General features: G+C 37.1%; 3 protein-coding genes and 2 pseudogenes across 3 annotated transcripts; 4 read left to right on the forward strand and 1 right to left on the reverse strand.

Annotated features, from left to right (window-relative positions):
* The first annotated feature begins 934 nt into the window (after positions 1–934).
* LOC149040732 (neuropeptide Y receptor type 6-like) lies at positions 935–1990 on the forward strand (annotated as a pseudogene).
* A 3616-nt stretch (positions 1991–5606) lies between these two features.
* Positions 5607–6876, reverse strand: LOC149040733 (QRFP-like peptide receptor). Its single transcript, XM_089181790.1, has one exon. It carries the CDS (start codon positions 6804–6806, stop codon positions 6027–6029), a length of 780 nt encoding a protein of 259 aa, XP_089037916.1. The 5' UTR covers positions 6807–6876; the 3' UTR covers positions 5607–6026.
* Positions 6877–10834: 3958 nt separating this feature from the next.
* LOC149040734 (RYamide receptor-like) lies at positions 10835–14479 on the forward strand. The gene has a single exon (XM_089181481.1). The coding sequence runs from the start codon at positions 11119–11121 to the stop codon at positions 12115–12117; it is 999 nt and encodes a 332-aa protein (XP_089037607.1). The 5' UTR covers positions 10835–11118; the 3' UTR covers positions 12118–14479.
* A 4027-nt stretch (positions 14480–18506) lies between these two features.
* Positions 18507–20661, forward strand: LOC149040735 (neuropeptide FF receptor 1-like). The gene has a single exon (XM_089181799.1). The coding sequence runs from the start codon at positions 18970–18972 to the stop codon at positions 19774–19776; it is 807 nt and encodes a 268-aa protein (XP_089037925.1). The 5' UTR covers positions 18507–18969; the 3' UTR covers positions 19777–20661.
* A 1983-nt stretch (positions 20662–22644) lies between these two features.
* Positions 22645–23616, forward strand: LOC149040736 (QRFP-like peptide receptor; annotated as a pseudogene).
* Positions 23617–27430: the final 3814 nt, after the last annotated feature.

Below are 27430 nucleotides of genomic sequence, written 5' to 3' on the forward strand. Positions count from 1 at the left end.
TCAATATAAACTAACTAATTAAAGCAAAATTTCGTTGCTTTGTCTATTCAGTTCTTATATTAAAAGTTTGGGTTCAGAGCCAAAGATTGGTTAAAAAAAAACCGAGGGAAATTAACGTTTGCCTAAAAGAACTTCAGCGATACGGTTCATCGAAACCGATATTTATTCTTTTTTACTCTTTCGTCCTTTTGTTCTTCTTTGATAGTCATATTACTTGTACTTTGGTTTTACCGCGGGGAAGAATTTTGTTGCTCAGCGATGTTTAAATTTTGAATAGATGGCCTCGCCGAAGCACAGAAGGTTAATGGGCGTATGCGGTCGTTTAAGTCGGTTTAAGCAACGGAGATATCATCTTTGCTCGAATACAGAAACAAGATTAAAGGAAAAATTTACATCGTAAGCCATATGAATTCTGTTATGTAAATTTGTTAAATTATTACAAGTTCTCCTGGTAAATTATGAAACCATACCATTTTTCTCGCAAATAGGAAATCGGCTTTGTCCTGGCTGTTTCTTTCCCTTTTATTACAACTTCGTGACAGTTTTCTTTAAAACTCCAACCAGTCTACTGAGCAAAAAGACTAATGAGTAAGCTCAGGCTGGATTAAACTTTCAATGGCAACATAATTGAAAATAAATTCTGAATTGAAAAGAGCATTGTATATCTTTTCGCTACCAGCTGTCAACCGTTATTCTATATCAGTAAACATCTGCGGCTGGGCTATTTCTGGAGCCATTGGAACAATATTGATAATGATTTTAAAAACTCATATAAGATGGGCTCCTGCTCGTAAACTTGAGAAATTGTCCCTTTTGCCGACAATATTTGAAAAAGCATATCAATTGCCTAATTTCGGACAACGGCTGATTCCAATTATACTTTTCTTAGTTAGAGGTCTCAAGTGAAGACTGTCAATTTTCTAAAATTTTCCTAGGTATGTTCATTAGTTAAACATGTGAAAGTTTGATTGATCTATACAAGATGGATAGGTTGTGTTTTCATCCAGCAGAGTTTAAGTACACACCGCAGGGCTGTTGGCGGAAGAAAAACCTGATCTCTTGGCATCGAAAAAATGTGGCCAAACGTGACCAAAATGATGAATGGAACACAGTCCATGTCGAGCTGCTTCAACCTCACAGCAAAAAGAATTAGTGAAACGTTAGCCTACTGTCTGCTGTTTATTGTGTCGCTGGCTGCGAATACCTTCATTAGAATAATTGTCTATAGGAAGAAAACTCCGAGAACACCAATCAACATTTTGGTTGTAAACATGGCAATCTCCGACCTGTTGTTTCCGATTTTCCACTTTCCTAAAATTTCTGTAAAGATAAACACAGCTGGTCACTGGCTGGTCAGCGGTCCCCTTGGCCAAGCGATGAGTAAACTGAGTTCCTTTGCTAAAGATGTCTCAACTCTAGTGTCAGTTCGGAGCTTGTTGTTGATCGCAGTGGATCGATTAGGGACTGTAGTATTCCCTCTCCTTTTCCATGGATCATCACCATGGCTACATTCATCCCGTATCTGCTCGCGTTCAAACTGGTCGAATATCATCATGAGTACGAGTGTGTGCAGCAATGGATGCGTGTTTTAGACGATTCCTCGTCGGTGACAAAATACTTTATGGCACTTTTTATTACATTTTTTTATATTCCCTTCGTTTTGATGTTTATTCTATATCTTGCGATTTTTTTGTAACTGAAGTCCCAGAGAGGACCAGGCGAACACTCAATGAACGCTCAAATTCAGCGCTGAAGCTTTCCATTGCTATTGTGTTAGGTGTTCGCTTTAAGCTGAATTCCATTCAGTATTTTTACATTAGTACGTTTGTTTGCAGATAAAATCAATACTACAATGTCTTGTGGTATCAAACAGTTATTTGAGCAAGTTGCTTCGCTACTGAGTCGAACAAGCAGCGCTGTGAATCCCTGCATCTGTTTTATTTTCAGTGGAAATTATCGCCAAGGTCTTAAGAATCTCCTCGGCTGCTGAGTGAGTTGCCAGGGCTAATAAAGATGCAATGTAACATCATAGCAGCCGCTTTGGAATATAATAAGAATTGTTTGTAAACTGAACTGAAACTAAATTAAATACATCGTTATAAGAAGTAAAGAACATCCACACTAAGGGGTTTAGAAACGAATCTGTTGCCGAAAAAACATTTTTTTTCCTAGGGGTGTACCGTTGATATGCATTAAGAAATCCTGTCAACGTTGCATTAAAAACAACTATGAATAAAACATATAAATCAAGTAGTATCTGATAAAATCTTACAGTCATGTGCATTAGAAAGGATTTTAATTCCTGTCAGATATAGAATATCATCTTCATTTGGATTATATTATAAATACTCTACAGAACACAGGGAGAAACTAATCACTTTATCAATCACTTTATAGAAGATACGATCATGTCAGATGTATTAATCCAAATTTTCTAAGTTCCGAACGCTCAATCACCAACTTTGTTTGGTGAGGAAACATATACTGTGCATCATATATTGCTTGCTTTTAGGAAGCTTTCCATTTGGCCTCATACTGGTAAAACATGAGCAAACACTTACATGGAGTTTCAAGAATAGGACGCCATATGCTGGCGACATCCTGACGCAATTATCAAATAGTTGATTCTCTCAATCGTATATTGTGGGTGGAAAAATATCTGAAAGAGGAAAGCTACTGACAACAGAATATAAACATTTAATATTCTCTTGCTACTGATTAAACAATTCTGTTCAAAAAGAGTCCGCTTAATGACGTCTGTCAGATCTCTTTTCTTTATTTCGAATAGCAACATTCATTAAATAAAGTTTCCTTGTCTTCCCTCCCCCTCAATTTATTCATGAATCTCGCCTGTCGGAAGCTTACAATCAGCAAAGACAGGCGAGGAGGCAGGCGCATAAAAGATGGCACGCAGAGGTTTCCTTGGACGTAGTTTCGTTTTATATTTCTTAATTGAAATAAAAGAAAGGGCTGCCAATGACTCACTTATTTAGTAAAAAATTGTCGAGAAATCATGACTAGTTAATGAGATGAAAGAGATCACGGATTCTTTTACACTTTACCCCCCTATAATTCTGATTAAGATTTCATATATAATATAAACATATTCAAATTAAATAAAGACAGACGAAAAGATATGAACATGTTTAAATAAAGACAGACGGAACTTAATCACTTCTTACTACAGGTTTCAGATAACACCCAGTTTTCATGAAGCATAATGGGGGACGAATTTTAAAAATGTCTTTTTCCTTTACACTTTGGCCTTCAGAATCGAGAAAATGTCAGATCTGTGAAATAAAGTCATCTGTGTCGGAAATTCGCTCTCGTGTAATTGTATGAAAATTTCCCAAATGCTTCTGATGGAAAAAGGAATATTATCTATTCATCAGACAAAACAGTGATATGGTCTTGTGGATTTTAATATTTCACAGAGATTGTCCGATTTTTGATGTACTCATACTGTGCTGTAAACCTCTGCATTTGTTTTATTTCCATTGGACATTACCGCCGGGGTCCTAAAAATCCCTTCATTTGCTTCTCCATAGCGCTAAGGGCTAATCAGGTTGCGCCGCCGTAGCTAAGCCCCACACTATAAAATGCTCATCAGTCGCAATCAAGGATAAATTTCGTACTGACCGTTTTAATCAGAACTTAAGGAAAGTCAACTTTACAGTAAAAAAATATCTTTTTAGTAAAAGTTCTCAGTTGAATAACAAAGGTGAACTTTGTCGATTGTCAGTTTGATGTTTTTAAAAACTATGACGATAAAGACGTTCATTGGTCCCTCTTGAAACTGATCGCTCATTTGCATTCAGCGGCATGTCAGAAAATCAGAAGAAGATAAGAAGCCAGGTATAAAAGCTTAATTTTTTATAACGAAAAATCTTGTTAACCTTCAAGAAACTTTATGGGAGTTTTGGTGACGAAAATAAATTAACAAGTTAGTGAAATTAACTCCCCGAAAAGATGTACAAGACATAAAGCAAGAAGTGTATTCCTGTCTGAATGGACTTCAATATAAACTAACTAATTCAAGCAAAATTACGCTGCTTTGTCTGTTCATGCAGTTCTTATTTTAAAAGTTGGGTTCAGAACCAAAGATTGGTTAGAAAGAGAAATTATCGTTTGCCTAAAACAACCTCAGGGATACGGTTCATCGAGACCGATATTTATTCTTTTTTTTACTCTTTCGTCTTTTTGTTCTTCTTTGATAGTCATATCACCTGTACTTTAGTTTTAACGCGGGGCTGAAATTTGCCGCTCGGCGATGTTTACATTTTGACTAGATGGACTCGCCGAGGCACATATGGTTGATGAGCCTATGCAGTCGTTTAAGTCAACTATTTATTCTCCATTCGCTATTATGTTTTTTAAATCGAAAGAAAGAAAATGCAAAATTTTTACAGAGCGGCTTTACGCGATACAAATGGCCGGAATACTTTGATTAAAAAGCTGTCACCGTTAAAAGCATTTCGAAATTCGTTAAATACAAAGTGACTTATTAATTGAGCTGACAGTTGGGAATTCCCAGAAAGGAATGTTTACACGAAAAGTAGTCTCGCAATATGCAAAGGTGTTTGAAGATAAAGACCGTTTAATTAAGTTATTATGACAGAGATAATTTACCGTAAGGTTGTTTTGTAGCTATTGTTTTTGCAGTTAAATAGGGTGAATGAAAGGTTTGTTATTATCTAAAAAGTTGTTTCAAAACAGTCACAACATGAATCAAGAAGAACATGGAACTTCAATTTCTAAGATTGATCTCAGCACTAGTCATTTCAGTTGGCGCTAAACTTAAATGATCCGCTCAGCTGAAGGGAAGTTTCGTGAACAAAGTGCCATCAGGCACAAGCTTATTAGATTCAAATTGTTAACTCGGGTTGAGCCCTGTGCATAAAAATTATGTGTAAATACCGTGGCTTTGACAAATTTCATCGGCAGGTCTTTCAAAAAACATAGTAATTAGGCGGCGTTTTCAATGCAAACATCCATGGGGGGTCTTTTTCCGTTGACGTGTTCAGTTCACAAACGTCTTACAACCAAATGACCACTGAGAAAAATAAAAATTACTGAAACCATCAATTCGTACCACTAAAGATCTTAATATGTGAACAGGAATCGGGGAACTTCGATTACATGCTGTACTTCAAAACGTAATACGTTTTAACCTTAAACAATCCTGGCGGCAAGAACATGTAGTTTAACAAATGAATTTATATTTTTAGTTGGGGTTTTGCGAAGTCTACTAATGGGTAGATGTGTTTATCGTCACTAACGGCGCCGCATCTCAACTTCAGCATAACGTATGAGAGCGGTGTCGAGTTCCAAATTTGCCGTCGGGTTTTCCGTTCTCAGTGAACGCAAATTTTTGGTCATTTCACGTTGATGTTTTGCAGAGGACAGCTAAAAAAATGTAGGAAATTTTAAAACGCACGTACTGAGCTATTTGTTCTACTCATTAGACCTTTTGTTTTGCTCCGTCCTCTTCGGGGCCGTCTGAGTATGAGCATGTTTCTGAGTTCGTAAAAATAAAGCCAGATCAGATGGGATAGTACAGAGAAGTAGATCATTCACTTAATTCACATCTATGACCATCTAGGGCTTAAAAATGAATTTTTAATTTACACTCCAAACTATTGTAATGTTTTTACAAGCTCCAGTTTATCAAACTCTATTATATTTCTTTCCATTTTCCCCCTGCCTCTTCTTTTACTTTCATTCGAATTTTTATTTTCTTCTTCTAGATTCTCAGTTTTTGTTTTTTACAAGTTAGTGCTACATCTATAGTTCCTCAATTCAACTTTAGGGAGTTCAACTCGATTAGTCCTGTACAAACAGCTGAGGATATTTTTAAGCCCCTGACGATAATTTCCATTGAAAATGAAAAAGATCCAAGGATTTATAGCACAGTTTGGTTGAGCAAGAAAATAACCAATATGTTTAAAGTATTGGAAACTACAAGATGATATCATAATGTTGTCTGATGAATAGAAGCTTAGTAACATCCGGATGGTGGTAGGCATTCAGCACACTATGAATACCAACACAACAGCAACAGACATCTTCAAAACATTTCTGTCTCTCTTCAAACGTTGCTCTCTTACATTTACTGATTGCTGGCCTGGGATCTTCTGGTATTTAATTTTGAGCACAATGGTGACGTAGAGTATGGCGATCAAAACTAAAGGAGTAAACCAAAATACAACGCTCAATGCCAAAATGTAGCTTTTAAAGGGCAATAAATCTCCAAACGCGTCCTTCCATCGCAGCTCACACGCTGACCCATTTCGACTCTCGACAAGTTTCCAGGCAAACAGTTGTGGGGACTTGATAGCAAAGGAGATGATCCAAGTGGCGAGAATAAAGAAACGACACAACTTAGTACTGATAAAGGGAGAACGGAAAGGAAATACCACAGCTCCAAAACGATCAACAGCCATCATAACCAGGCTTTGTATAGACACAAGAGTGGAAACGTCGATTGAGTAAGAAAAAATTTTGCACATCGCTTCGCCAAAAGGACCGTCGATCAGCCAGAAATCGACGTACAACCCGGTCACAATACGTGGAAACAGGAAAATCGGAAATAGAAGATCGGACATGGCCATGTTTAGAATGAAAAAGTTGATGGGTTTTCTTAGGGTTTTCGTCTTGTATACTACCAGTGCGATGAAGATGTTTCCAACCAGCGAAGCTACGAAGAGCACAAACAGAACTGTGATTGTACCGGCTTTGGCTGCTGTTGAATCAAAGCAGCTCGTTTCTCGTGTTCCATTTGTGGTTGCGTTTACTTCTGTCAACATTTTTGTTGCTCAGAGATCCTGAGTGTCTTCCTCAGGTAGCACTCCTCTCGCGGGTTCTTTCACTCTATTTAAAAATATGTTTGCTACACTCGATTTAAGGAAAAACGTCTGATAATTAACATATATATTACATTCTAAGCATCCCCAGAAACTAAGATATCATATGTGCTGTAATCCTCCAAAACATCTTGAGTAGAATTAGAAAATAATACTGATCTTGTTCATGGCTGGTGTGAATTTTTTTCGTTTCAAAATACAAAGACGGGAAAACGTTGCATGGTCGCCTTTTGCAATACTATTTGCCGTTAACGTCACGCTTAACTCCTCTATTTTAGAACAACTTCCTTTCTCATACATGATGATTCTGAGACAAGCTGTCAACTGTCATTCAACATCACTAAAATATTCTATTTCAGCACTCGCCATTCTATCACGTGTTTTATTCATGTTTGCCTTTAGATTCAGATCACGCCTTGCGTTGAACTACCTTTCTTAGTAATGATTTGTTTTTCCTCTTTTATATTTAAACATATTTCTCTGAAATTGTTGTTTTCACTTCTTGTTTTCCAATTCTGTTTGTAATCATACTCGTGATCAACAAATCGGACTCCTGTTTCGCAGTTGTTCGATTTTATTAATCACTCGTATGATTACAGACCGAATTAGACTCCACTCGGTCCTATTACCATTACTATTCTGTTTCGCTTTCCATGGAAATTATCGTCGAGGCCTTTAGAATCTCTTTAGCTGATTTCTCTTTGGTTGACCCAGATGCTTTTTTGTAGTTTATTAGCTCATCAGCTTACGATGTTTCTGATGCAGATACACAAAGGGGCTCATTAATACTACTTTTGAATAATCACTTTGAGGCAAAGTTTAAGGTAGGGAAACAACTCAATCGACCCCGCAAAAAAAAAGCAAAAACAAAAAAAAAACAACCAGATATCTTGTCTACTGGTATTCTAGCACTTGCTCATTCAAAATGACCGGACAAGGAAGTTGAAATAAACCAACATCTTCAAAATCCTCAGAAAAAAGTCACTTCAGACCGCACGACTTCATGTATATACCTAACTGGCAGCTCAAAGAATTTTTAACGAAATTTGCATGACGGCTTAAACCATTATTTAAAATAGTTATGATTTGTAAACATTTCTTTGTAGACTACAGTCGATGAATTTTTCCTAAGAAGTAAAAGGATCAGATAAAAATAAGATCGAATTGATCGCATGTAGCTTCGAGTTAATAAAGACAAAACACATCACTTAACTACAACTCCTTCACAACCATTGTGTTCGCGAAAACTTAACTCGGCCGACCGCGCCTTGTTATATATACCAGTAAACATATAATTAAATCCTCTTTTTTACAATGAAAGCAAGTTAACATGTTTTTTGAATGAGTGTGCCTGAAATGGTTTTTAAACGAAGGGATGAGAGCAATAGAAAGCATAACATCTGTTTATTCTTTGGCGTCAGAAATAAAAGGAGATATCAAAGAAATACATGGGACATTAGGGTTTGACTGAATTAGGAAAACAAATTGATCGAGAACTGCAAGAAATTTTGCACTTTTTAAACTTCATCAATTCTTTCCTCATATCACTGGCCACTTTATAATTTGCTTTTACCTCGGGGACTGCATGATATTTGTCGCTCAGTTGTTTTAGTAATATTTACAACTTGAATAACTGACCTCACCAGAGCACTCAACATAAGTGCGTTTATGCGGTCGTTTATGACAACAGAAAACAGTAAAGTTAAATTTTTCAGTTTACTAGGTTTTTCACAAAAGAATCTCTTGATTTCTGTATAATCCTTTAAAATACTGTGTACTACATCTTGCAACATTTTCCTTCACTTATTATAAGCCGCCATCACATGGAGCCAGCTGTCAAACGTAATTCAATAAATAACGCTATTTCAGTTTTTGCTTTCCAGTCATATGCTAAACATTTATTGGCTTTTTAATTCAGATCACGCCTCGCAGGGGAAGGAAGCAGACAGCTTTCATTTTAACCTCTTTCCCCGTTTTCCGTCCCTCAATTATCAGGCCGTTTTCGTGCTCAAAAGAAAAAAGATACGCATAACTTGACATATTCCTCGCTGTTAGCTCATATTAGTTTTTCACGACTTATCCTGGATGGGAAACTGACATCCGTCAATCGTCTGTTACGAAAATAGTATGCAAACAAACGATCAAGAAACAACCACAACAATTATCATCAATCGACTGAAGCACAAATTTATTATTGAAAGCGTTTTACATACACGTCAAGGTGCGGAAACAGAAGAAAATGGAACTTTCAACAACCGTTCCTGAGGCCAATGATATTTCTATTTAAAGTACAATTATCCAAATGAGATCATTCCCAACTCTTTCATCTCGGCAACAACAGTTGTAGATACTTTTGCTAATAAAGGTTCAGGGTACATCTGTCGATAGGCTTAAGTTTCTAGAGAAGCTAACGTATGCAATTAAGAACAATAACAATATCTATGCAAATCATCTCTACGTTTAATTACAAAAAAAGATAGCGTTCAGAGCTGTTGGCTGAATGTCGGCAAACGTAACCGCAAAGATGAATGGAACATAGCTACCGAGCTGCTTAAATCCAGTTACTGAGGGAAAGAGAATCGGATTCAACTTTGCTTACAGCTTTTATAAAATAAGAAAAATACAAAATAAAGACACGAAAAAAGTTAATAAGCGAGGAAGGAAAGGAGTTTTTACTATGGGAAAAATCTTTTGGAGCTGTTCCTCATGGAAAACTAAATCCAACTAAGTAAAAGAAGTTGGTTAAAGACAGTTAATGAAAGTTAATGAAAATTATTTGTCAGTAAACAGCTTTGTTTGTTTATTGAGAAAATGGGTAGTTCTCTGAAAACTGCTCAAAGTCAAAGATTGGTTAAAAAAAGGGAAATTATCGTTTGCTTAAAACAACTTCAGGGATACGGTTCATCGAAACCTATAGTTATTCTTTTTTACTCTTTCGTCTTTTTCTTCTTCTTTGATAGTCATATCACCTGCACTTTGGTTTCACCGCGGGGACTGAAATTTGTCCCTCGGCGATGTTTACATTTGAATAGTCGTCGCCGAAGCACAGAAGGTTGATGAGCGTATGTGGTCGTTTAAGACGTTTACAGCAACGGAGATATCATATTTGCTGTAATCCTCCAAAATATCTTGAGTAAAATTAGAGAATAACAGTAATTTTGTTCGTGACTTGTGTGAATTTTTTTCGTTTCAAAAAGTGCAAAAAAGCTGAAAGCAGACGGAAAAACGCTGCATAGTCGCCTTTTGCAATACTATTTGCCGTTAACGTCACCTTTAATTTCTCTATTTTAGAACAACTTCCTTTCTCATTCGTGATGATTCTAAGACAAGCTGTCAACTGTCATTCAACGTCACTAAATTATTCTATTTCTGTACTCGCCATTCTATCACGTACTTTATTCATGTTTCCCTTTAGATTCAGATCACGCCTTGTGTTGAACGACCTTTCTTAGAAATGACTTGTTTTTCCTCTTTCATATGTAAATATTATTTTCTAAAAATTATCGTTTTCACCAGTACCAATCATATCAAAAAGTTAAAAATAATTAGAGAATTCAAAACCATTTTTGTTCTTGACAATCCTATTTTAACTGACTCAATGCCTAACCTAAAAGATTAAATTATTACAGGTTCTCCTGGTGACTTATGAAACCATACTATTTTCATCGCACATAAGAAGTCGGCCTTATATTGTCCTGTACCCTTCCTTTTTGTTACAACTTCGTGAAAATTTTCTTTAAACTCCAACAAGTCTACTGAGCAACAAGACTAATCAGTAAGTTCGAGGCTGGATTAAACTTTCGATGGCAACATAATTAAAAATAAATTCTGAATTGAAAAGAAGATTGTAGATCTTTTCGCTACCAGCTGTCAACCGTTATTCTATATCAGTAAACATCTGTGGCTGGGCTATTTCCGGAGCCATCGGAACAATATTGATCATAATTATAAAAACTCATATAAGATGGGCTTCTGCTTATAAACTTGAGAAAACTGTCCCTTTTGCCGACAATATTTGAAAACGCATATCGATTGCTTAATCTCGGACAACAGCTGATTCCAACTATACTTTTCTTGGTTAGGTCTCGGGTGAAGACTGCCAATTTTGTAGAATTTTCCTGGGTATGTTCATTAATTAAACATGTGAAAGTTTGATCTATATAAGATGGATAGTTTTGTTTTCATCCAGTAGAATTTACGTACCCACCGCAAGGCTGCTGGCTGAAGAAAAACCTGACCTCTTAGTATTGAAAAAATGTCGGCAAACGTGACCAAAATGATGAATGGAACACAGTCCATGTCGAGCTGCTTCAACCCCACAGCAACAAGAATTGGTAAAACCCTCGCTTACTCACTGATATTTGTTGTGTCCTTGTTTGGAAATATCCTCTTAGGGATGATTGTCTATAGGAAGAAATCTCTGAGAACACCAATCAACATTTTGATTGTAAACATGGCCATCTCCGATCTGTTGGTTCCGATTTTCCTCTTTCCTCGGTTGTTTTTAACTTTAACCACAGGTGACTTCTGGCCGATCAGCGGTCCCCTTGGCCAAGTGTTCTGTAAGCTGAGTTCCTACACTTCTGATGTCTCAGGTCTAGTGTCAGTTCAGAGTCTGGTTATTATGGCAGTGGATCGATTTGTAGTTGTAGTATTTCCTCTCCGTCCCCCACTGATCAGTCCAAAGCTGTGCCGGTACTTCATTCTCGTCATTTGGATCGTCGCCATGGCAGTCCATTGCCCATATTTGATCGCCTTTAAAGTTGTCGAGTATCCAGAAGGGCTGTTTTGTCGGTGGCAGTGGAATGACACATTTGGAGAGTTCTTATCGTTTGAAAGTTACTTTCTGGGATTGTTTGTTGTTACCAGATATGTCCCTTTGGTTTTGATCGCTATACTTTATTTTGCCATTGCCTTAAGGATTAAGTCGCAGAAGATTCCAGGCGAGCAATCAGCTAACGTAAGAGAGCGGCGCTTGAAGATAGAAAGAAATGTTCTTCATATGTCCGTTGCCATTGTCTTGGTGTTCACCGTATGCTGGTTGCCATTCAGCATCTGCGTCGTGCTGTTCTTTTATTCATCAAAAATGGCTATGACGTCATCTTGTGGCATGCAATACTTTAGAACTATTGCCTTTCTTCTGGCGTGCTCGTACTGTGCTGTAAACCCTTGCATCTGTTTTATTTTCAGTGGTAATTATCGTCAAGGTCTTAAAAATCTCATCAGTTATTTTTCTACAGGCGAAGCTGCTTAGTTATCGTTTCCTCCCCAGCCTTCTGCATGCTGTTTGGATTTATCCGCGCTTTGATGTGGCTGAACATGCCCACCAGTTCTTTCTCCCTACTTATAGAGAATTTGAGCAGAGACGTTTTTGAGACGCGGGCGGCAACCGAAGAAAGAATGAAACTAAATCTGGCGCGATTTGACGCTAATTCATCGACCTTAAGGTATTTGTTTTTGAATTTTGTACCAAATGGAACTGACCAAAAAGATGTATTTATCACCGGAAATAAGAACTTTTAACTTCCGGCTGCCGTCCGCATCTGCCGTTCATGCTTAAGTTCCCTAATACCTACACTTACGACGTTGTTGGTGCGGCGTAAACATCCATCAACTGATTTACTGTTTAGTGACAGTAAACTTTCCACATTTTACAACTCGGTCGTTTTTTTCTGACTTGTTTAAATTGTTCTGCAATCCCTTTTAGAAGAGCCTCACTATATTGCTTCTGAAATCTTAACATGGCACCCGAAAAAAGACAGCTGGTATGTATTTTCAGCTATTCATGCAAAGTGACAATAGACGTTATTAAGATAATGTGGGATCTCCTTAAAACACACGTCGGCTTTAGTCGTCTCTCCCAGATTGGAATGTCATTAATTTGCGACATTATCTTATTCATATTTAACTATATATTTACTTATTATAGCTAGAGAAACTTTTTTCAAAGGTTAAAACCGTTGAGGTATCGACTCCAAGATTAAGAAAACACAACCAAATGAGATATTAATAAAAATTGTGTAACTCAGCTATTGTAACGAGTTTCTAAAGCTCATATTTGGAGCGTTAGCCCCTCAACAGAGCGTAATACAAAGAATGTTTCGCTATTCAGTGGCCAATTTACATTATCGACTCAGTTGATAAAAAGCAAATTATCTTGTTCTCTTCCCATCACAGTTTCTTAAGGAACTTACGCCCACTTTCAAATGAGATTTAAGCGCGTAGCTTTTGGTTAATGGTTGTTAGTCGTAGTTGAAATTGTCGCCGAAATCAGTTGAAATTAGGTTTGGAGTTAATCAGAAAGGAAATACTGTAAACGTTGTAGCGGCAACGTGTAATAAATTAAAGAAGAAGCTTTAGAGTTGGAGTTAATCAGAAAGGGAATACTGTAAACGTTGTAGCGGCAACGTGTAATAATTTAAAGCTTTAGAGTTGGAGTTAATCAGAAAGGGAATACTGTAGACGTTGTGGCGGCAACGTGTAATAATTTAAAGCTTTAGAGTTGGAGTTAATCAGAAAGGGAATACTGTAGACGTTGTGGCGGCAGCGTGAAATAAATTAAAGAAAAGCTTTGGCGTTGGATTTAATCAGAAAGGTAATAATGTAGACGTTGTAACGGTAACGCGTAATGAATCAAAGAAGAAGCTTCTTGTGAACCAAAATTCTTGGTACCATTTGTCCAGTTTGCTCATGCAAGCTAGTTTACTTCAAACGCCCCAACAATTGTTTGAACTTTCGCTTCAGGATTTCCGGTTCTAATGTTTATATAACAATTATTTTCAATATTTTGGACTCTGCCTGTAAATGAAAGACTTTTTTCGATCAATAAGCTGTTATAACGCGATGAGAAAAAATAAAGTCTGATTTAAATCCAAGATGAAATAAATAACATCAAAAAAAGCTATGCGGACTGGTTTTTCTCTCATAAGCTAAATTGTTATTACGGTTATTCCTCTCAAGTACCGTATTTATTGGATTAACGCCTCACCTCGATTATGCACCCTCCCCTCTCCTTCTGCTTCCCCCTCCCCACCCCCCTGCTTGCCAAAAAAAAAAGTGTCTAGGAGGAGGCTCTTCAAAAGGCGATGGTTAACGGTTAAAATGTCGGCCATTTTACGGCTAACGTTTAACTTCTATCCTTTGTGATTACTAAGAAAATTTTACTTTTTTTTTTTTGCGACTAACGGTTAAAATTTGTCAATTTTTCCGCCTAACGGCTAGATTTTTTGGCTGTTTTTATGCCTAACGGTGAACCCGATGGAGAGCCTCTAAGAGGAGTGTAACTTATTCAATATTTCCTTACAATCTCGAAATTCACTGCCTATGGTACATTTTCGCGTATTCTTATTATTTATCATTTTGTGGCGAAATAAACTAAATACTTGCTGAAAATGAATAAAACCAGATAAGTGCCCACCTCGAATAAGCGGTCACTCTGAAGATCTAAATATTTTTTAAGAGCCCAGGACGTTTACTCGAATAAATACGGCTATCCTTGATTTACGCACATACATGCGGTCGATTTAACCACGAACTTAGATAAGAATTCGGCGGAAAACTGCAATCCCTTCCTAATAGATTATGCTGATGTTTTAAAATTGACTTTCATTACCAAGAGTTTTGCTAGAAGGCAGCCTTTAACAGGCTAAGGTTTTACGATGGAAAACTAAATCCAACTCAGTAAAAGAAGTTTGGCTAAAGACAGTTAATGAAAGTTATTTGTTATTAAACAGCTTTGTTTGTTTAGTGAGAATATAGGTAGTTCTCTGAAAACCGCTTAAAGTCAAAGATTGGTAAACAAAAGGGAAATTATCGTTTGCTTAAAACGACTTCAGAGATACGGTTCATCGAAACCGATATTTATTCTTTTTTACTCTTGCTTTTTTTTGTTCTTCTTTGATAGTCATATCACCTGTACTTTGGTTTTACTGCGGGGACTGAAATTTGTCCCTCGGCGATGTTTACATTTGAATAGTCGTCGCCGAAGCACAGAAGGTTGATGAGCGTATGTGGTCGTTTAAGACGTTTACAGCAACGGAGATATCATATTTGCTGTAATCCTCCAAAATATCTTGAATAAAATTAGAGAATAACACTAATCGTGTTCGTTGCTTGTGTGAATTTTTCGTTTCAAAGTGCGAAAAGCTGAAAGCAGACGGAAAACGTTGCATAGTCACCTTTTGCAATACTATTTGCCGTTAACGTCACGTTCAACTTTTCTATTTTAGAACAACTTTCTTTCTCAAACGTGATGATTCTGAGACAAGCTGTCAACTGTCATTCAACGTCACTAAATTATTCTATTTCGGTACTCGCCATTCTATCACGTGCTTTATTCATGTTTGCCTTTAGATTCAGATCACGCCTTGCGTTGAACTACCTTTCTTACTAATGACTTGTTTTTCTTCTTTTATACGTAAATACATTTCTCTTAAATTGTTGTTTTCACTTCCTGTTTTCCAATTCTGTCTGTAATCATACTCATGATTAACAAATCGGACTCCCGCTTCGCTTTTCGTTCGATTTTGTTAATCACTCGTATGATTATAGACTGAATTGGACTCCACTCAGTCTTATCATTACCATTACTAATCTGTTTCACTTTCTATGGAAATTATCGTCGAGGCCTTAAGAATCTCTTGAGCTGATTTCTCTTTGGTTGACCTAGATGCTTTTTTGTAGTTTGTTAGCTCACCAGCTTACGATGTTTCTGGTGCAGATACACAATATATCAGCCTTACTGCTGGTATATAACAAAAATGGGCTCATTATTACTACTTTTGAATAATCTCTTTGAGACGAAGTTTAAAGGTCGGGATAAAACTCAATCGACCCCGCAAAAAAAACAAAAACAAAAACAAAAACAAAAAAACAGATATCTTGCCTACTGATATTCTGGCACTTGCTCATTCAAAATGACCGGCTAAGGAAGTTGAAATAAACCAACATCTTCAAAATCCTCAGAAAAAAAGTCACTTGAGACCGCACGACTTCTAACTGGCAGCTCAGAGGATTTTTAAGAAAATTTGGATGACGGCTTAAACCATTATTTGGAATAACTATGGCCTAATGGTCGTTTGATATATATAAAACTGGGTACATATTTTGTAAACATTTTTTTGTAGACTGCAGTCGTTGAAATTTTCCCAAGAGGTAAAAGGATCAGATAAAAAATAAGATCGAATTGATAACATGTAGCCTCCCAGTTAATAAAGACAAAACACATTACGTAACCACAGCTCTTTCATGACCATTGTGTTCGCGTAAACTTAACCCGTCCGCGCCTTGTTTTATATACCAGAAAACATATCATTAAAATCATTTATTTTTACAATTAAAAGGAAGTTAACATGTCGTTTGAATGAGTGTGTCTGAAATGGTTATTGAACGAAGGGATGAAAATATATTGAGAGCAATAGAGAGAATTACATCTGTTTATTCTTTGGCATGAGAAATAAAAAGAGATATCAAAGAAGTACATGGGACATTAGGGTTTGACCGAGTTAAGAAAAAAAAATTGATCGAGAACTGCAAGAAATTTTGCGCTTTTTAAACTTCATCAATTCCTTCCTTAGCACTTATATCACCGGCCACTTTATAATTTGCCTTTACCTCCGGGACTGCATGACATTTGTCGCTCAGTAATATTTACAACTTGAAAACATAAGTGCGTTTATGCGGTCGTTTATGGCAACAGAAAACAGTAAAGTTAAATTTTTCAGTTTACTCAGCGTTTTTTTGAAAAGAATCTCTTGGTTTCTCTATAATCCTTTAAAATACTATGTACTACATCTTGCAACATTTTCCTTCACTTATTATAAGCCGCCATCACATGGAGCCAGCTGTCAAACGTAATTCAATAAATAACGCTATTTCAGTTTTTGCTTTCCAGTCATTTGCTAAACATTTATTGGCTTTTTAATTCAGATCACGCCTCGCAGGGGAAGGAAGCAGACAGCTTTCATTTTAACCTCTTTCCCCGTTTTCCGTCCCTCAATTATCAGGCCGTTTTCGTGCTCAAAAGAAAAAAGTTACGCATAACTTGACATATTCCTCGCTGTTAGCTCATATTAGTTTTTCACGACTTATCCTGGATGGGAAACTGACATCCGTCAATCGTCTGTTACGAAAATAGTATGCAAACAAACGATCAAGAAACAACCACAACAATTATCATCAATTGACTGAAGCACAAATTTATTATTGAAAGCGTTTTACATACACGTCAAGGTGTGGAAACAGAAGAAAATGGAACTTTCAACAACTGTTCCTGAGGCCAGGATAACGCTATTTCAGTTTTTTCTTTCAGTCATTTGCTAAACATTTATCGGCTTTTTAATTCAGATCACGTCTAGCAGGGGAAGGAAGCAGCCAACTTTCGTTTAAACTTCCTTTTTCCCCGTTTTCCGTCCCTCAATTACCATGCCGTTTTCGTGCACAAAAGAAAAAAGATTCCCATAACTTGACACATTCCTCGCTTTCTGTTAGCTGATATTAGTTTTTCACGACTCGTCGTGGATGGGAAACTTATATCCGTCAATCGTCTGTTACGAAAATAGTATGCAAACAAGCGATCAAGAAACAACCACAACAATTATCATCAAGTGACTGAAGCACAAATTAATAATGCGTGTTCCTAAGGCCAATGATATTTCTCAGTTTAAAGTACAATTATCCAAATGAGATCATTCCCAACTCTTTCATCTCAGGCAACTGCAATTGTAGATACTTTTACTGATCAAAATGAAGGTTCAGGGTACATCTGTCGATATTCTTGAATTTTTCGAGAAGCTAACGTATGCAATTTAGAACAATAATAATATCTACGCAAATCATCACTGCGTTCACTTTAAAAAAGATAGCGTTCAGAGTTGTTGGCTGAATGTCGACGAACGTGACCGCAACAATGAATGGAACACAGGTACCGAGCTACTTAAATTTAGTTACTGAGGGAAAGAGAATCGGATTCAACTTTGCTTACAGCTTTAATAAAAAAAAAAAATACAAAATAAAGACACGAAAAAAATTAATGAGCGAATAAGAAAGGAGTTTTTACTGTGGGATAAATCTTTTGGATCTGTTCCTCATGGAAAACTAGATCCAACTCAGTAAAGGAAGTTAAGCTAAAGAAAGTAAATGAAAGTTATTTGTTAGTAATCAGCTTTGTTTTGTTTATTGAGACTAAAGGTAGCCCCTCCGAGAACTGCTCAGAGCCAAAGATTGGTTAAAGAAAGAGAAATTATCCTTTTCTTAAAACAACTTCAGGGATACGGTTCATCGAAACCGATATTTATTCTTTTTTACTCTTTCGTCCTTTTTTTCTTCTTTGATAGTCATATCACCTGTACTTTGGTTTCACGGCGGGGACTGAATTTTGTCGCTCAGCGATGTTTACATTTCGAATAGACGGTCTCGCCGAAGCACAGACAGTTAATGAGCGTATGCGGTCGTTTAAGTCGGTTAAAGCTACGGAAATATGATCTTTGCTCGAATACAAAAACAAGATTAAAGGAAAAATTTACATCGTAAGCCATATGAATTCTGTCATGCAAATTTGTTAAATTATTGCAAATTCCCCTGATGACTTATGAAACCATACCATTTTTCTCGCATAAAGGAAATCGGCATTGTCCTGGCTGTTTCTTTCCCTTTTATTACAACTTCGTGAAATTTTTTGTTAAAACTCCAACAAGTTTTACTGAGCAACAAGATTAATGAGTAAGCTCAGGCTGGATTAAACTTTCGATGGCAACATAATTGAAAGTAAACTCTGAATTGAAAAGAAGATTGTAGATCTTTTCGCTACCAGCTGTCAACCGTTATTCTATATCAGTAAAAATCCTTGGCTGGGCTATTTCTAGAGCCATTGGAACAATATTGATAATGATTATATAAACTCATATAGGATGGGCTCCTGCTTATAAACTTGAGAAAATTGTCCCTTTTGCCGACAATATTTGAAAAAGCATATCGATTGCTTAATTTCGGACAACAGCTGATTCCAACCATACTTTTCTTAGTTAGAGGTCTCAGGTGAAGACTGTCGATTTTCTAGAATTTTCCTAGGTATGTTCATTAATTAAATATGTGAAAGTTTGTTCTATATATGATGGATAGGCTGTGTTTTCATCCAGTCGAGTTTAGGTACCCACCGCAAGGCTGTTGGCTGAAGAAAAACCTGATCTCTTGGTATCGAAAAATGTCTGCAAACGTGACAGCAATGGTGAATGGAACACAGTCCATGTCGAGCTGCTTCAACCCCACAGCGACAAGAATTGGAGGAACCGTCGCCTACTGTCTGCTATTTGTTGTGTCGCTGGCTGCGAATACCTTCATTGGAATAATTGTCTATAGGACGAAAACTCTGAGAACACCAATCAACATTTTGATTGTCAACATGGCACTCTCCGATCTGTTGTTCCCGATTTTCAGCTTTCCTCCAATTCTTGTAGAGATAAACACGGCCGGCTACTGGCTTGTCAGCGGTCCCTTTGGCCAAGCGGTGTGTAAACTAAGTCTATTCACTTTAGATGTCTCAACTCTAGTTTCAGTTCAGAGCCTGTTGTTGATCGCAGTGGATCGATTTGGGGCTGTAGTATTTCCTCTCCGTTCCCCACTGATCAGTTCAAAGCAGTGCCGGTACTTCATTCTCGTCATTTGGATCGTCGCCATGGCAGTCCATTGTCCATATTTGATCGCCCTGAAAGTTGTCAAGTATCCAGAGGGGCTGTTTTGTGTGTTTCAGTGGAATGACACATTTGGAGAGTCCCTACCGTTGCAAACCTACATACTGGGATTGATCCTTGTTGTCTGCTACGTCCCTTTGGTTTTGATTGCCATACTTTATTTTGCCATTGCCTTAAGAATTAAATCGCAGAAGACTCCAGGGAAGCAATCAACTAACGCAAGATAACGGCGTTTGAAGAAAGAAAGAAATGTTCTTAATATGTCCGTTGCCATTGTCTTGGTGTTCGCCGTATGCTGGTTGCCACTCAGCATCTGCCTCTTGCTGTCCCTTTATTCATGAAACATAGCTATATGGTCATCTTGTGGCATGGAATACTTTGGAACTATTGCCTTTCTTCTGGCGTGCTCGTACTGTGCTGTACATCCTTGCATATGTTTTATCTTCAGTGGTAATTATCGTCAAGGTCTCAAGAATCTCATCGGTTGTTTTCCTACAGGCGAAGCTGCTTAGTTATCGTTTTCTCCCCAGCCTTCTGCATGCTGTTTGGATTTATCCGCGCATTGATGTGGCTGAACATGCCCACCAGTTCTTTATCCCTATTTATAGAGAATTTGAGCAGAGACGTTTTTGAGACACGGGCGGCAACAGGAGAAAGAATGGAACTAAATCTGGCGCGATTTGACGCTAATTCATCGACCGCAAGAAATAAGAACTTTTAACTTGCGGCTGCCGTCCGCGTCTGCCGTTGATGCTTAAGCTCCCTAATAACTACTCTAGCGAAGTAGCTGGTGCGGCCTAACCCATCCATCAACTGATTTACTGTTTAGTGACAGTACACTTTCCACATTTTACAACTCTGGTCATCTTTTTCTGACTTGCTGAAACTGATCGTAATCCCTTTTAGAAGAGCCTCGCTATATTGCTTCTGAAATTTTTGACTTGGCACCCGACAAAAGACAGCCAGTATGTATTTTCAACTGGTCAGGGAATACTGTAAACGTTGTAGCGGTAACGCGTTATTAATTAAATAAGAAGCTTTAGAGTTGGAGTTAATCAGAAAGGGAACTGTAAACGTTGTAGCGGCAAAGTGTAATAAATTAAAGAAGAAGCTTTGGCGTTGGAGTCTAACGGTTAACCCAATCGAGAGCCTCTATTAAATATTTCCTTACAATCTCGAAATTCACTGCTTATGGTACATTTTCGCGTATTGTTATTATCTATCATTTTGTAGCGAAATAAACTAAATACTTGCTGAAAATGAAAAATATCAAATAAGCACCCTTCTCGAATAAGCGCTCACTCTGAAGGTCTCAAAATGTATTAAGCGCCTAGGGCGTTTACTCGAATAAATAAGGCGATCCTTGTTTTACGCACATGCACGACGTCGATTTAACCGCGAACTTATATGAGAATTCATTGTCGGCGGAAAACTGCGATCCTTGCGATCCCTGATAGATTATACTGATGTTTTGAAAGTGACTTTCATTACTAAGAGTTTTGCTAGAATGCAGCTTTTAACAGGCTAAGCCCAAAAACTAAAAGTAAAGAGTGCTTCATCATGCTTCATGAGTGATAATCTCTCAGTGGTTTTATTTTGTCTTAAAAGTGTCCCGTGGACTGGTAACAAATTAGCGGGTGATAACGTAGAAAACTGTCAAACTTTCTTCTAGATTTGTCCTACTTCCGGCTCCACCATAGTTGCCGACGTGTCTTCACAGTTTTCTACGTCACAGCTATGTAATATGATCGTTTTTGCCGCGCGCTTCATTGCGATACTTTTTAGGCGCCAAATCGTACTTTCAATGCACAAAAAATTGGTCAAGGAGAACTCGCTAGGCGCTAAGGTCGATTATTTCTCATTTAAAAACAGCTATTAACCGGAAAATGCAAAAAAAAATTTCGCATCACATGCCCTTTAAGACATGATCCATGACAACAAACCCAAACAATTTAAAAATTCAAACATCCCTTTTACAATTGCTGGTTTTCAGTGTCACGCCATTCAAAATAGATCAAAATAAAAAATAAAAACCGTTCAATCGATTTAGTCTAGAATCTGGAAATAGAAAGAAGCTAGATATGTAAAGACTCTCGCCAAGATTCAGGTCACAGCAATTTTTCTTACGGAAGATATGAGGAGAAACGTTTTTCCCAAATTTATAGAGATTTGTATGGAGCCGCCATGCTGGTGCCCACCTAGATGGGCACCAACATGGCGGCCGGAAACCAGCAGAAACATCTGTCACTGAGTTTTGCCACAAAAGCGTGAATTTATCTCTCTAAGAACTCATAAACGTAACAATAATACTTTATTCTAATACAAGAACTGTTCAGATAGCTGAATTTCCCTAAATAAGTCACCTTTTAAACCAACATAACAGCTCTCTCGCTCGTCATGTAAAGGCCACGTCACGCAAAAGCTTAGAAATTCAAGAGTAGTCTATCACTAAACCAAGAACCCATTTGGAGTGAAAATTTGTCTGAATATTAGTTTTTAGCTGCTCTAATACATCATGAAAGTAAAATCTCAGGAGGATCAATAGTTCTGAAGTCTGAAATTTAGTGACGTCACGTGAAAACCAGCAATTTCTTTTTTCACCTGCCGAAATGAGTTAAAGAATTCTGGGTAATTAGGGTTAAAGTGCCTATGACACGAAATTTTTTTGGCGTAAATATTTAGCTTATTATGTGTAAAAACCAATTCCCATAAAAGAAAAATTTCAAAAAACTTAGAACTCGGTTTTTTCGGGCCCTAAAGCGCTCTTATTTTCTCTTTGAAGTGTCCCGTGGACTGGTAACGAATTAACGGGTGATAACCTAGAAAACTGTGAAACTTTCTTCTAGATTTCTCCTTCTTTCCGGCTCCACCATTTAAAAACAGCTATTAACTGGAAAATTCAAACAAAATTTTGTGATCTATGACAACAAACCCAAATAAAGACCTAAAATAATAGGTTTCAGTGTGAATCATCAAAAGGAAATATTCAAATTTTCACATCACTTCCACAGCAAGCGGTAATACATATAGAGGTGTTTGTGACTTTCATAAGATAATACTTGACTTTAACGGTGACTGAAGAACGCGTCTACGAAATGTCCACGAACTTGAGCGCAACAATGAATGCAACTCAGCCGTTGAACTGCTATAATCCCACAGCATTGAGGATTGGGCACACAATTGCTTACTGCGTAATATTTATTATTTCTGTGGTTGGAAATTCCTTTATTGGAATAATTGTTTACAAAACAAAACCATACGAAAACCCATCAACTATCTAATTGTGAACATGGCTATGTCAGACCTACTGTCCCCGATATTCTTGATCCCGAAAACTGTAGTAGAGATACATGACGATGATTGGCCCATTAGAGGCCATCTTGGCGAGGTTTTGTGTAAGCTCGCTCCTTTTTCAGCCGCTCTCCTCTGCTGTGTCAATTCAGAGCCTTGTGCTCATAGCAGTGGATCGATTTGTAGCTGTGGTATTTCCCCTCTGTTCTCCGCTCTTCAGTTCAAAATTGTATCGCTTCTTTATTCTCGCCACGTGGATCATCGCCATGGTTACATTCATCCCGTATCTGCTCGCGTTCAAGCTGGTCGAATATGATCATGAGTACAAGTGTGTGCGGCAATAGATGCGTGTTTTTGACGATTCCCATGTCGGTGACAAAATACTTTATGGCACTTTTTATTACATTTTTTATATTCCCTTCGTTCTGATGTTTATTCTATATCTTGCGATTTTTTTGAAACTGAAGTCCCAGAGAGGACCAGGCGAACACTCAATGAACGCTCAAATTCAGCGCTTTAGAAGGGAGAGAAATGCGCTGAAGCTTTCCATTGCTATCGTGTTAAGGTTCGCTGTATGCTGGATTCCATTCAGTATTTTTGCATTAGTACGTATGTTTGCAGATGAAAACAATGCTACAATTTCCTGTGGATTCAAACAGTTATTAGAGCAAGTTGCGCTGCTACTGAGTCGAACAAATAGCGCTATGAACCCCTGCATCTGTTTTATTTTCAGTGGAAATTATCGCCAAAGTCTTAAGAATCTCCTCGGCTACTGAGTGAGTTGCCAGGGCTAATAAAGATGCAATGTAACATCATGGCAGCCGCTTTGGAATATAATAAGAATTGTTTGTAAACTGAACTGAAACTAAATAATTAATCAAGTAGTATCTGATAAAATCTTACAGTCATGTGCATTGGAAAGGGTTTTAATTCCTGTCGGATATAGAATGTCATCTTAATTTGGATTATATTATAAATACTATACAGAACACAGGGAGAAACTTATCATTTTATCAATCACTTTATAGAAGATACGACCATGTCAGATGTATTAATCCAAATTTTCTAGATTCCGAACGCTCAATCACCAACTTTGTTTCGTGAGGAAACATTTACTGTGCATCATATATTGCTTACTTCTGGTAAGAATACAATGTAAGAAAGTTTTTAATTTGGCCTCGTTTGTTCAAACAGGTGCTCATACTGGTTAAACATCGGCAAACACTTACATGGAGTTACAAAAATAGGATATCGAATGTCGGTGAACGTGACCGCAACGATGAATGGAGCACGGGTACCGAGCTGCTTAAATCCAGTTACTGAAGGAAAGAGAATCGGATTCAACTTTGCCAACAGCTTTTATAAAATATAAAATAAATAAATAAAGACAGGAAAAAAGTTAATAAGCGAGTAAGGAAAGAAGTTTTTATTGTGGGAAAAATATTTTGGATCTGTTCCTCATGCAGAACTAAATCCAACTCAGTAATGTATACACCGTCTTTATTTTGTATTTTGTTATTTTCTTCCCCTGCAAGGCGTGATCTGAATTAAAAAGGCAATAAAATTAAGCAAATGACTGGAAAGCAAATACTGACATAGCGTTATTTGTTGAATAACGTTTGACAGCTGGTTCCGTGTGATGACAGCCTATACTTGAAGGAAAATGTTCCAAGATGTAGTGCACAGTATTTTAAAGGATTATAGAGAAACCAAGAGTTTCTTTTGAGAAAAACCCAGTAAACCGAAAAATTTAATTTTACTGTTTTCCGTTGCCATCAACGACCGCATAAACGCACTTATGTTAAGTGCTCTGGTGAGGTCACTTATTCAAGGTGTAAATATTACTGAGTGGCAAATGTCATGAAGACCCCGAGGTAAAAGCAACTTACAAAGTGGCCGGTGATATGAGTGCTAAGGAGGGAATTGATGAAGTTTAAATAGCGCAAAATTTCTTTCAATTCTCGATCAATTTTTTTTCCTAATTCAGTCAAACCCTAATGTCCCATGTACTTCTTTGATATCTCTTTTTATTTCTCATGCCAAATAATAAACAGATGTAATTCTTTCTATTGCTCTAAATATATTTTGGTCCCTTCGTTTAAAAACCATTTCAAGCACACTCATTCAAACAATCTGTTAACTTGCTTTTAATTGTTAAAGAAGAGGATTTTAATTATATGTTTTCGGGTATAACAAGGCGCGGACGGGTTAAATTTTCGCGAACACAATGGTCATGAAAGAGCTGTGGTTACGTACTTTGTTTTGTCTTACTTTGTTTTGTCTTAATTAAGTGGAGGCTACATGCGATCAATTCGATCTTATTTTTTATCCGGTCCAATTACCTCTTGGGAAAATTTCAACGACAGCAGTCTAAAAAAACATGTTTAAAAATATGTAACTACAATTATATGTATCAAACGATCATTAAGCCATAACTATTCAAAATAACGGTTTAAGCATTCATGTAAATTTCCCTAAAAGTCGTGCGGTCTGAAATGACTTTTTTGGGAAAAAATTAATAAGCGAGTAAGGAAGGAGTTTTTACCATGGGGAAAAATCTTTTGGATTTAAACTTATTTAGTACAAGATTGTCGAGCAATCATGATTGGTTAATGAGATGAAAGAGATCACGGATTCTTTAACACTTTATCCCCCCCCCCCCCTATAATTCTAATTAAGATTTCATACATGACAGTGATATAAACATATTCAAATTAAATAAAGACAGACGAAAATATATAAACATGTTCAAATAGAGACAAACAGAACTTAATCGTTTCTTATTAGAGGCTTCAGATGACACCCAAAGTTTTCATAGAGCATAATGGGGAACGAATTGTAAAAATTTCTTTTTCCTTTACACTTTGGCCTTCAGAATTGAGAAAATGTCAGATCTGTGAATTAAAGTCATCTGTGTCGGAAATTCGCTCTCGTGTAATTGTATGAAAATTTCCCAAATGCTTCTAATGGAAAAAGTAACATTATCTATTCATCAGACAAAACAGTGATATGGTCTTGTGGATTTTAATATTTCACGGAGATTGTCCGATTTTTGATGTACTCATACTGTGCTGTAAGCCCCTGCATTTGTTTTATTTCCATTGGACATTACCGCCGGGGTCCTAAAAATCCCTTCATTTGCTTCTCCATAGCGCTAAGGGCTAATCAGGTTGCGCCGCCGTAGCTAAGCCCCGCACGATAAAATGCTCATCAGTCGCAATCAAGGATAAATTTCGTACTGACCGTTTTAATCAGAACTTAGGGAAAGTCAAGTTAACAGTAAAAAAATATCTTTTTAGTAAAAGTTCTCAGTTGAATAACAAAGGTGAACTTTGTCGATTGTCAGTTTGATGTTTTTAAAAACTATGATGATAAAGACGTTCATTGGTCCCTCTTGAAACTGATCGCTCATTTGCATTCAGCGGCATGTCAAAAAATCAGAAGAAGATAAGAAGCCAGGTATAAAAGCTTAATTTTTTATAACGGAAAATCTTGTTAACCTCAAGAAACTTTATGGGAGTTTAGGTGACGAAAATAAATTAACAAGTTAGTGAAATTAACTCCCCGAAAAGATGTACAAGACTTAAAGCAAGAAGCGTATTCCTGTCTGAATGGACTTCAATATAAACTAACTAATTCAAGCAAAATTACGCTGCTTCGTCTGTTCATGCAGTTTTTCTTATTTTAAAAGTTGGGTTCAGAGCCAAAGATTGGTTAAAATAAGGGAAATTATCGTTTGCCTAAAAAAACCTCAGGGATGCGGTTCATCGAGGCCGACATTTATTCTTTTTTTTACTCTTTCGTCTTTTTGTTCTTCTTTGATAGTCATATCACCTGTACTTTGGTTTTACCGCGGAGACTGAAATTTGCCGCTCGGCGGTGTTTACATTTTGACTAGATGGTTGATGAGCTTATGCAGTCGTTTAAGTCAACTATTTATCTCCATTTGCTATTATGCTTTTTAAATCGAAAGAAAGAAAATGCAAAATTTTTACAGAGCGGCTTCACGATACAAATGGCCGGAATACTTTGATCAAAAAGCTGTCACCGTTAAAAGAATTTCGAAATTCGTTAAATAGAAAGTGAGCTGACAGTTGGAAATTCCCAAAAAGGAATGTTTACACGAAAAGTAGTCTCGCAATATGCAAAGGTGTTTGAAGATAAAGACCGCTTAATTAAGTTATTATGACAGAGATAATTTATTTAGATTGATCTTTTCCAGCACTGGTCATTTCAGTTGGCGCTAAACTTAAATGATCCGCTCAGCTGAAGGGAAGTTTCGTGAACAAAGCGCCATCAAGCAAAAGCTTATCGGATTCAAATTGCTAACTAGGGTTGAGCCCTGTGCATAAAAATTATGTGTAAATACCGACATATTTCATCGGCAGGTCTTTCAAAAGACAGTTATTAAGAGCCATTTTCCGAGAAAATCGAAAATCGCATGACACTCTGAAAAAAACGAATTTTTTTTCCTCTCGCCAAAACATCCCTTTTAGTAACCTTATTGAAGAAAAAATAATTTTGGGTTCAAGCGATTCATTGTACGGGAGAAATTACAAAAAGTTTGAAAAATCGATTTTTTGCTGGTTT

Source organism: Pocillopora damicornis, chromosome 9, assembly GCF_964200805.1.
Source record: "Pocillopora damicornis chromosome 9, jaPocDami1.2, whole genome shotgun sequence".
In the NCBI taxonomy this organism is placed as follows: domain Eukaryota; kingdom Metazoa; phylum Cnidaria; class Anthozoa; order Scleractinia; family Pocilloporidae; genus Pocillopora; species Pocillopora damicornis.

What these genes read in the sequence shown, in the direction of transcription:
- LOC149040733 (XM_089181790.1), bottom strand. Translation starts at nt 6,806, where the DNA reads ATGTTGACAGAAGTAAACGCAACCACAAATGGAACACGAGAAACGAGC.
- LOC149040734 (XM_089181481.1), top strand. Translation starts at nt 11,119, where the DNA reads ATGTCGGCAAACGTGACCAAAATGATGAATGGAACACAGTCCATGTCG.
- LOC149040735 (XM_089181799.1), top strand. Translation starts at nt 18,970, where the DNA reads ATGATGGATAGGCTGTGTTTTCATCCAGTCGAGTTTAGGTACCCACCG.